Here is an 11,740-nt window from a genome sequence, read left to right as displayed (position 1 = left end):
CTTTTTTCTGTTGTTTTCAGTACATGTCCTTTAAGGTAATGAGCACATCAGCACACTATTACTGATTGATACTGCCTAAGCCTTTTGGGGTTTTTTTCAATAGAGCTTTAGGTAGGTGAAATGGTTCTTGATAATTCCACAACAGCAAAACCAAGTGGATTCAGCTTGAGGGTACTACAGCCAGCTGTCTTACAGATAAGCTACCCTATAGTCTTAGCTGCTTTGGTAATTCATTTATACTATCCTTAACTTTGAAGTAACTGTCTTTGATAGTGAAGTTATTACTGCTTATTTTACTTGTAGTATTGTAGAATGAAATACTTCCCAGTTATTAAAATAACTATACTTCCAACTACACCATTACTAAACAGCTTGAGCTTTTAATTACCAGTAAGATCAGAACATGCTTAATACAGTTTTTAAACTTTAGTCTGTGAACTCTGAAGAATAGGCTAATTAGGCAAAGGAGGGAAAGTGAGTTGCATCCACTTCAGTTAGACTACATAAACAAGTATTTACTATCCACTAAGCAATACTCAACTTTCAACTGCATCTCTTACTTCATACATACGGCTTCCAGTTATCCCTTTCCTATCTTGGACATTAAATTTGTCAGATGCAAGTAGTCCTACCTGGAAGCAACATCTATCCACCTGCAGAACTGAAGCTTTTGGGAAAAAATGGGTCCAAAAGTGATAGCCTGTTTTAAAATTACCTAAATCTATTTTTTTTGTCTCACAAAGACAATTGTTTCATCTCCCTTCTTTTGTGTTCACCATCTTAAATACTTGCTTTCCTGGATACTTGGTCTGTTTTCTTCCCAGCAGTAAATAACCATGGTTGCAACCTGTTGAACCATAAGTTTGTGAAGAAAGTCTTCCTACTGTTTTTCAAAGTGCTTATTGCATTAGTGTTTGTTAAAAGCTTTACTTGCCTGCCTCTGCCCTTTCTCCTTCCTCCACACGTTCCGAATGGTTCCTTGTGAGAAGCCTGCTAACATGCTGCAACTACTCATTTCACACTTACCTCACTGTCAAGGTGGCATTTGGATGTTTTAGAGATCCAAGCTGGCTACAAAGATACCATAGACAATGACAGACTGTAATACACAGAGGTACCAAACCTTGAGGGGAACTGTATGTGTGAATGAGCAGTAAGAAAATTAAAAGAATGCAAGAGAAACTTCAGGTGAGTGTAAATTAAGTTGTTAAAAAAAAAAAAAAAAAAGAAAAAGGGCAAAACCCAAGGAGGGAGCAAAGGCTATTAAAAAGGAGAGTGAGGAATATCGATGCAGGAAAATTCCACTGCGGGAAAAGACAATACATGAAATAATACATACGGAAAACATTTAACAGGTGAACAGCTCCTTATTGCTGCTCAAATGCACATGTACATCCTATAGCAGATTCTAGGCAGTACTCTCCATAAAGATACTTGGGGTCAGAGTTCAAAACTGTCGATGAAATGAAATAACCTTTACCTAAAAGCAGTGCTGCACTGAGTCCATGGCTGACATGCTAGAAGTATAACCTAAAAGTCCAGCTATCAGCTCTGCGAAGCTGGAAATTTGAAGACTTGCAGACTACTAATCACTACTTGAAGTCCAGTCAGATAAACCTTAGTTGTCACTGACAATTGGTATCACTGTCCCAGTCCTTCTGCACCTTTGCAATAGTCATGGACAAACTATGCAGGCAAAACATGCATCAACACTGTTATCCCCCTTACATCTCACACTTGAACACTGGGAAACCTGCTCTGAACAGCCTGGTAATACATCCTACTAATACAGAAAAACAAAGCCCAACTACCACCCAGCATATACTGTACCACCCAGCTCTGAAAGGATGCTACCGAGGGAGGGAACTGAGGTACATTGATTTTTTGGATGAGATTAATTCAGGAAATTCAGTCAGGTCTGAAAGATAAACTTGCCTCTAAAGAGGATGGCCTAGTGCATAGAATCTATGACAGCAGATTGAACCTTCCCTACCTTTCTGAAGGTGATAACCTCTACTCTCTGCCCTACACTCATCACGGAAGGAGCAGCCATCAATTCTTTAAAGACCATAGCGAAAAGTTGAAGACATGGTGAGAAGCACAGCAGAAGGGAGAAAACTGTTGTTAACCGTGCCCCCCCCCCCCCCCCCCCCCCCCCAACAAAACCCAGAACACCCCACCTGCAGGGATGCCACAGTTCCTGGATAATCTCAGCTGGAGATACCACTAGCTACCCTAGGGCATCAGGGAAAGAAGCATCATGCCTCAGGTGGCAAATCTCTGCCACCCATGTTCCCCTTGGGAAGTCCCTCTCACTTAAAACTACCAAAATCTCTCAATAGCTTGTTCAAGTCCTAAAAGCCATGTGCAAAGAACCGAGACGCCAGTTCCAAGCTCTGACCATACACAATACAGTGGACATAACTATGATTTTGTATACAAGCACCATCTGGAACAAAAATCATGGAGATCAGCATTTCAGGACTCTGCAGTGAGTAACACAGGTAGTCCTGGAACCAGAAGTGACAGCTACAAGGATCAGTGCTGCCAAACCCTGTCTCACCTTGGCCAGGAGAAGAGTTACCAGGAGACATAGCAGCTTTCTTGACCAAGTTACTAGAACCATGCATCCTGAAGACAAACCAGATCTGCATCACAAGCATTAGCAATCCCTGCTGGTATCCAAAACAATATGACCTCAGTGTAAGTAAAAACCAACAAAATTTCAGTCCTGGAAGATGGCTCCAGCTGCAGCTCTTATCTCTATGTTTCTCATTCATCAGGTGGAAATAACATGGTTCACCCATTACTTTGCTCGAGACTTGGAGCAGGTAAACACCACAAAGATTGCACCTGATGCTCAGTGGACCTGGCTCATAAGGTACAATTCTGTGCACAAGCAGCCTTACCGCCCACCCCCCACCCCCATTTTCTTGTTGGTATCACAATGGAAATACTCATCATTACCTGCACGTGACAGCCATGACTGCACAGCTAGAAGGCTTGATGTGACTTCACTGCCCTCACCACCACCACACTGATGTGCAGACTGTCCTCCAGGGAAAAGCATAAGCTCTTACCTACCAGAGGACTCAAAAAGCTACCCAGGTTGGGAAGGCAGGAGAATATTTTTGTCTGTTGACCAAGGAGAATGAAGAAAAGCACTGGGATAAAAACCTGTTAGAAGCAAGTGTCTCAGGCTTTTTACAGGGGTTGATCCTGAAACTCATTAGATGACAACCAGGAAAATACAGCTGATGATACTCTACATACATCGCAGAAGACATAAATCCAGCCAGCCACTTGATTTAGGACAAGTCGGATAAACCCTTACCTCAGCAGCAGGACAACAGCAGAGATGCCTCAGGATAGTCGGTAAAGACTGCAAGAAATAGGACAGAAGACATGCTCTGGCACAGGGAAGCCTACACATTCCATATGAGGAATGTCCTTGTGCAACACCTCCAAATGAGCTTGAGTCTCTTACATTCACCGGGATTAAAACTGAGCTCTGTAAAGGATTCAGTGGTCAGCTTGGGAAAATGCCCTTCACGTGTCACCTATCCAGACACATCATCACACCCTGTTCTCATATAGTCAGGGATCTGAGCTAGGACCTTCTTTAAGACATTCAGTATTGTAGACAGACTACACAGCAGAACCCTGTTCTGGCAGAAGCAGGGCCCACAATGAGGCAGGGAACACTTCCAGAGCAAAAACATGACAGAGGCATCAAGTCCATTTCTGGCAGTGGTGAGATCAACACACCAGTGCTGTCACCCAAACTGGCAATCCTGTCACTTCAGCAGGGCGATCAGCTCTTACCTGAAAGAGCGTGCCAAACCAGTGTGACAGTTCACTTTAAGGAGGAAGCAAAGCAGCTTGCACTTCTCTTTCAGAAACATCTTCTGGAAGGTATAAAACAAACCAAAAAAAGCAGAAGAGAACATGAAGTGGCAGCTTACAAAAAAGACAGAAAACAAGTGTATTAGAAACAGGTTTTTTGCTATAAAAAAGTCTTGATGAGCTTATCTAAGTTAGTGAAGACATGTCAGTATGGCTTATTTAAAAAAAAAAAAAAAAGAAACAAACCCACAAGTTCACTAACAGGTAAGTGTATCAACAAATAAACTGATTCTTTCCTTTTTTTCCACTACACATAGTACAAAACACTTTTATCCCATGACCTTCTTTACACTTCAATACCGATTATAAAATTCTGAAAGAAGCCACTGCACTAACAATTCACGTTAAATATTTTATTTCTTATGATTTACAAAAATGACATACAAAATTGACAGTCTTTCATACCAAAGTTAAATAAAGTAAGATGAAGCGATTAAAAAGTAATCCATTTCGTGAATTCCTTCACAGAAAAAAAAAAAATCTATCATACGAACATTCAAAAGGATTTAAACTGTGACCCTGATATTCACATTCAAGGACAAAAATCTTCAAATAGTCAGTAATTTTTATAAGCACAATAGTACAAATAAATACAGCAGCACTATGCAAAAATATTCCTTACAGTCCCTATCAATGAATAATAATTGCAATAAAAACCTGTTTGCCACAATGCTGTTTAAAGTTCAAATATTGTCAATCAGCTAAACTTAATTGGCAGGTCACCTGGTGCAGCAGCTCTGCCAAACTATCACACGGGACCAAGTAAAAAAGTTTGTTACAACGCAGAACACCTGAAAGCCTAAGCCCTCATGCAAGCACGAGCAAAGAATAATAAACTTTCCTTTTCACAGGGCTAAGGCCCAGCATTACTGAATACAGCTTTTTTCTTTATGCATAATACAAAGATTTCCTGTGTATCTCCCAGGAAAAAGCTGGGGAAGCAAGCAGGGTTCCAGCGGTATCCATGGACAGTGGCATCACATTTATGCTCTTTATAAGACTACAGTCCTACAAAATAAGTCCACTGAAAGTTTGCTTTTATACATAGAATAAAGCATACCACCTACTATTTACGATTACCAATTCCATTAAATTCTGCTGCCCTTGTAAATGGATGTTACTACTAAAGCTTATGTGACACTACTACAAATATTTGGTATGAACATGACAATAAAAAACAGGTTAAGAAGCTTAACAAGATTTTCTGTTTTCTACTTGGTCTTTGTTTTTAAAAATCCTGGTTAGTAGTCACTCTCAAAATCAGATGTTCAAGTTTCCTGGAGCTCAAGTTTATATCTCCCCACCAAGAAGGGCAAGGATCTGCAAAAGCAGGGCCATGAAATACTTTCCCCTTGCTTAGTATTCTCTACCTTGAGAACTAACTAAAACTTACTCAGAGTGAGTAAGAATGAAACTGAAAATGTTGTTCACTTCAGTCTTTACTCTTGTTCAAATAGCATCAGATGCTTCTTGCCTACACAAAGATCCCAACACAACTTCCAAGATTCTTTTAAATCTGGAAGAGACAGAGCCTTGAGTACAAAACAAATGTTCCAACACCTGGAGTGCAAGAGTAGCAGAACATAATCTGCAGCCTCTACTGTAGCTGACTAAGCAGGAACACGCAATCTGCTCGTCATCCCTTCATGCTGTACCAAGAAGATTCTTTCAGTCATAAGAACATGACCTACAAGGTTCAGAAGGCCTAAAGCCAGGATGATCTAGGAATTAAGTATATACGTACGAATTTAATGCAATATTTTAAAGTATTATTATTGTTAATATTTTCTTTACATCTTGCAGCTATCGTGCACTAATTATGTCCTTCCATGTTACAGATACAAATTCCACTTACGATTTCAGAACTAAATAATAATTAGCACTTGCTATTTTAACTTGTTTGTTTAAATACCTCCTTCTCTTTTATAAGTTCTTCCTGCCATGGAAAACACTGACTGAAGTGAAAATGTTCACTTAAAACTGTTTTACAAGCAATTATGTCATATGTAATGCATTTTAATCACTGAACAACGCAGAAAATATTTTGCGCACATAGAATTTACAAAAGCACTAAAAATAGAAGTCTGAGGATCATCTCAGAATGTGAGGCAAAGAACGCCCTTACAACCAAGCAGCACGAACATTAGTGGGTTTAGGTCTCTGTAATGCCCCACTGGCTGAATCAGACATGGGTTTTTCATTCCTCTGGCTCATTGTACTTGGTACAGTGGATGCTCTTGACGTGCCTCCTGTTAACACACACAGAAAAGAGTGAGAACGTGTTACATTAGTAGATTAGTCCTGCAACACTCATTGCTATAGTCTCCAGAAGAAACAACAAAATCGCAGTAAGTTGAATACAAACCCAAAAATGATACGAGTTGTTTCTGAACAGTCAGGATAAAGTTCAAGCCTATGCTGCAGTGCTGTGGTTCTTTAACCCTACATGTATGGCTCTAAGGGAACACACGATCTACCTCCAAACATTACACACAACTTCTAAGAGAAACAAGGCTACTTTAGATTTAGATTCTCTGAAGGAGAATTCGAACATTCTTTGGGATTTTTGTTTTGGGTGGGGTGGTTTTGTTTTTTTTTCTCCTTCTTTCAACAAAGAGCGCTGACAAGACGAGAAATATTTCTTTACAACAGGCATTTTTTTTGACCTTGGAAAAAATTATTAACAAGATAACTGATTAGAAATTTAGGACAGTAAGTAAACAATGCAAACTGTAATCATACTTTCAGTATGATTAAAAAATCACTAATGATTTCTGTGTGATAAATGATCAATCTAAGGAAGACAGAATTTGCTATTCTTCGCAGTAAGTGCTTCACAATCCTGAATTATAAAAAGCTAAACACATGCAAAGAAATGCAAGAATCTGCAACTTCAAAGTACTTACTTGAAGGACTAAGCTGACTGAAAGCAGATTTTCCTCTTCTTACAGAAGGTGAAGAACTTAGATAACTCATCTGGCGCTGATAGTCCATCAGTTGTTCAGAACGCCTCATACCAGCTGTTGGTTTCACTGCTTCCAGTCTTTTCAGGAAAGCCTTAATATCAAAGAAAAATACAAGAAAGTAAGAATAAACAAGAAGCTACAAAACATTCACAGCTTTATTTTTATTTGAACTTCAAAAAAAGCCCCAAATTTTTAGCACTGCACAACACAAACTCCTCCACTGGTGACCAGCACAGGTTATTCTGCTCACATCCGAATCTTTTCTCAGTGTTGCGACACAACTAATAACTACCCCTTAGATGTCATCAATTCTACATTGAGGATATCTTCAGTACTGCATAGTTCTCTGAAATTTATGATAACACATTTGTCTGATGATTGTTAAACGTGGTGGGAAAATAGGCTGCACTCTTCTAATCCTACCTTTGATTACTCCTCTCTTCTAAATTTCCAGTTGTTTTTTGGGGGTTTTGTTTTTCTTTTTGTTTTGTTTTTTTTTTAAGCTCTGCTTTGCAAGCCTATTTAGACCATTTTATACTGCCCTACAGGATCCCCACGGAGAATTACTGACCTCAATTCTGTGAAAGTAATGCTGAAAGGAAAGCACCAACACCCACAGGACACTATTTGTTTTATCCATAGTATAATTTTAAAAAGATTGTTACAGACATAGTTTCCTCTCGTTGAAAGTAACCCTGGCAATCATGCAGCAAGTATTAAATCAGAACAGCTGCTTACACAGTATTTGTAAGATAAGACAAGTTTCCCGTTCTGCATTACTACTTCTACTTGAAACAGCATCTATTGGTTTAAGAAATTTCCATACTCCAAAAACAGAGCCTGACGGCAGGACAAATTTGGAAGTACCTAACTACATACAACTTCCAATTAACAACTCCCTATTTTTAATATATTTCGCCTCCAGTGCTTGCCTCGCATAGATTTATACATTTCCTCCACTAACTAATCTCGATTCATTTGATGGCCTACAACCATCTGGCAATGACACAGCCATTGCTGGCCAGGGCTGTGGTATGCATCCTGTCAATGACAGACAATGCAAACTGCGATTACACAAGTCTCCAAAGTACCAAAAATAAGCATGTTAATAAAGATGTATTGTCTAGGTGCGTAATTATATGGTAGGAGTCAAGAATCTGTACAGCCATTAAACTGCACTTTGTATGGAATTATCATTCTTCTCCACTCCCAATCAGGTACGGATTATTCTTCTTTTAGAAAAAATAAAAAAGTTTACAGAAAGTGACTTAGGAAATAGTACAGTATTCCCAGGATGTCAGCTGCCATTGTCTAGCTGTAACAGGAATCTACAAACTCTTGGTAGTTTATGCATAGGCACTGGAAACCTGCACAGAGTGCACAAGAGAGGAAGGACAAGTGATTTTGGCTCAGAAATAGTATGTCACAAGTGCTTGCATCAAGTGCCAGTCAGTTCATCGAGTGGAAATACCTAAGTAAGCAAAAGTCAAAGGAAGACTTCAGCTAGAAATAGCTCTTCACTAAAGCCTGCTGCAGAACATGAAATTGTAGACTTATTTCTAAATGTTACACCCACCATTTTACTCACAACTTCATCTGCATCTTCTCATACATCTACACACATGTAGACTTTCAGAGATCACTTATTTACCTTCAATATTAAAAATGGAAGCTCTCAATACATTCAGTTCAACCACAAATGGATCAGGTAGATTGTAGAAGTGACTTCCCTGTGAAAGTCGAGCATGTTTCGAGTCTACACTGCAACTGTAACAGCCCCATAGAATTTGCATACCTCAACACTGCAGTAATTTCAAGCTTGAATATTTTTATATGCCTGCTTTGCTCTAGCTTAAATACAATTCTCTGCTTTTGCTTTTACGTTTGCCTTTTGACAATTATCAAGTCCCCATTTACTAAAGAAGAAAAAAACCACCACCAAACCAAAAAACCACACCTCTCTCCATACTGAAGTACTGCTTTTTGAGCAGGTTAACACTGGACTTGATACAGCCCTGAGCTACAGAAAGAGCAGATACAGATTCTGCGGTGCACGAGTGTTCTAAGAAAAGCACTTGCAGAGAATGAGAGAATCGCTCCCCTGGTTGCCTTGCCCTCTGCTGTGAACTGTACCAAGGGCATGTTAACTTACACGCTATTTGTGGTCATGAATTTTGCAGTTTGCAGAACAGCTTGCTGCATACAGAAATTAAACACCACAGTGAAAAGGCAGTCCTGACCTACTAAATCTGTAACCCGGAACTAATCAGATTCTTATGTTTTTATTATCAAGCCTACAATCTTGAGGTCCTTAAACAGAAACAACCTTGTATAATGGCGCAAATACTTTGAACAAATGTTCTTTTTCAATTATACATATAAATCTACCAATTCTGTCATTATGTTTTCCTTTTGAGAGACGGACTGAAGAATACTGCCACTTTCCTTGTTCTCTTGCAGTGCTAAATCTCTGGAGCCTTAATCCTGCACCACTAAAGTAAACAGAAATTCCATCATTGATCTTGATGACGAAAAGAATCAGAGCACATAACACAATCCAGGTGTTCAGAACCAAATACATGTTCCCAATCAGACTTAAGGAATAATAATAAAAAAAAGTAACAGACACCAATGGCAGGAACGTCATCAGTTGCTCTAAATTGCATTGTAGCTCCTCAGAGCTCTTGATTTGAGCTCAGTACATATATATCACATCATTGGCGACCTCCCTGCTTGGCAAAAGTCCCCCTAGGCTTCTATGTCTGCCATCTTCTTTTACTTTAATGCTGAGTTTACAATAAAAGTAAAATAATAATATATAATAAAAAAGAAAAAAAAAATCACAGGATGATTAGCTTCTAGGAATAGAACAATCCTTCATAAATCTAGGCACCTGGTCATAGCTTAGCATCTGTGAAGACACTATAATATATAGTCAGTGACAAAAGGAAGTGTCAGATTGCCTACAATAGGAGAACAAGGGAACGTGACACTGGATCAGAAGATTGCTGCTATACAGTGGGCCAAGATAAATGCTGCTAATTCATTTTTTTGCATATCAGGAGAGCACTAAAGCTAGTTCTAGTGCTGTCAGAACAAGGAAAAAAAAAATAATCGGTACACACTTTTCTGCAGCTATGTTGAAAGAGGAAGAAAAACCCCATTAAAAACGCAGAAATGTGGCATTCCTAAACTGAGTTCAGAAAGAAGGCAAAAAACATTACTGTTTGTTTTACTTTGCTTTTTAAACATATAGAGGCTTCAGTTTCACCTCCTTTCAATCCTAACCAGCTGACTAGCGTGCCTTGACAGCTGTTCAAATTTATTTATATTATGCCTCCTCTAGTGTCACTGATGTTAGTGACCACACTGTCCCCTTTGCAGAGTCCAGGTGGGGGAGGGGGAACTAGGTAACAGTGCATTCAAGGACAGCTTTCTGGTTTTATTAATACAAGTATCTGCAATTTTCTTCAATTGCCAGTTACATTAATTAGCTCTAACATGACAAACTCTAAATGAAGAACTTCTAAGAGTTTTTTGACAATCTACAGAAAAGTATTTTTAACCGAACAGCTATCAAGTTTACACGTAGCTGGCACCACCAAGGAAAGCAGGCTAAGAGTAAAAAAAATATATCCCACAAAACTCAGCAGTGTGCAAAATAATCAGAACTTTCTTTGAACCCGCTGATTAGTCAGTCTTTATTATAATTGTTACAGCAGCATTCAGGATTCTTGAGTCTGGGTCAGGAATCAGCAGACCACACACAAAAAAAAAAATAATCCAACCACAAAAGAACCTATAGCCTAATTACTATGATCACAGAACTACATTGTATTTGCACTGTACTGCAGTATATTGCAGCAAGGTACATCTACGTGCCAATCCCATGTCCTAATAGCTCCCCCTGATGAGAGGGCCGTGGAAACTTCTTTTTTGCACTGCACTTTGTAATCTCAGAAACCACCTTGTCTTTAGTCTTGGCATACAATGGCTTTAAACCACTAAGTAGAAATACCTTAAAAACCCCTGTATGCTCGAGTTTCTAAGGAGCCACCAAGCCAACGCAAATACTTCTGAGCTCCTAAAGCCCAGAAGACTACATTTTCTTCCACAACTGCATTCCCTACGGCTCTGTCCACCAGACTGAGACCAGTAAGGCCGAACAGCCTTGGTATTCTTTCTACAACCACATTAAGTATGCAGCATCCAAGACTGATGCTTTCAGACTCCAGGGGTGTTCCTTGGGGACAGGACAAAGGGAAGGCAGAGAAAAAGCAGAATAAATCAAGAAAGTAAAGTACAAGGTGCCCAGGCACAACCCTCAGACCAGTGCCATTCCAAATCCTGTTTCTTTCCATGCTTAGAAGTTATCTCCCTGGTTGTGGCGTGGCATGACATGGATAGCAGGGCAGGTGCAGTGTGGCACAGGACTGAAGGCTGTGGCTCAAGATGAGGTGTATTCTTTGTACGCGGTGGCAGCCAGTCAGGGGAATGGCCAGAGGCATTATCTTTCCCTTACCCTCTTCTCCCAACCCAACTGCCACAGCACGTCAGCACCATTAAATCAAGCTGGGACAAATTAATATACATTGATTTATAGCACTACAGTACTTGCATTTCTAAAGGAGGTTAAGGTTTCCCAACAAGACAAAGGCAGCCCAGACTGCAAGAGAAGGGCAACAGTTTCGCTGAAGGATCTTTGTGCTGGTAGAGGCCACAATGACTAGGGCAAGTGGTGGGGAGAAGCATTAATGGCATCTGCAGCACCGATGACTTGGGGAACCAAGTAGGTGAAAAGAGAAAGACAGTCCTGGCAGAGAAACAAAGTGATTATTTTTTTATTATTTTTTGTGTGGGACGGTGAC

General features: G+C 39.7%; 1 protein-coding gene across 4 annotated transcripts in view; it reads right to left on the bottom strand.

The window, feature by feature from the left end:
• Positions 1 to 4,244: 4,244 nt before the first annotated feature.
• The window catches only part of CFAP97 (cilia and flagella associated protein 97), a 35,236-nt gene continuing 27,740 nt past the window's right edge, over positions 4,245 to 11,740 (bottom strand). For all 4 annotated transcript variants that reach the window (XM_037398716.1, XM_037398724.1, XM_037398732.1 and 1 more), the window contains exons 5-6: positions 6,813 to 6,963; positions 4,245 to 6,155 (exon numbers count right to left, since the gene is read on the bottom strand). In XM_037398716.1, coding sequence (XP_037254613.1) covers positions 6,028 to 6,155; positions 6,813 to 6,963 — 279 coding nt within the window. In that variant the 3' untranslated portion in view covers positions 4,245 to 6,027. The remainder of the gene's footprint in view (positions 6,156 to 6,812; positions 6,964 to 11,740) is intronic.

Source organism: Falco rusticolus, chromosome 1, assembly GCF_015220075.1.
Source record: "Falco rusticolus isolate bFalRus1 chromosome 1, bFalRus1.pri, whole genome shotgun sequence".
Taxonomy (NCBI): domain Eukaryota; kingdom Metazoa; phylum Chordata; class Aves; order Falconiformes; family Falconidae; genus Falco; species Falco rusticolus.
Note: the sequence above shows the minus strand (reverse complement) of the source record. Positions and strands in the feature narration are given on the sequence as shown.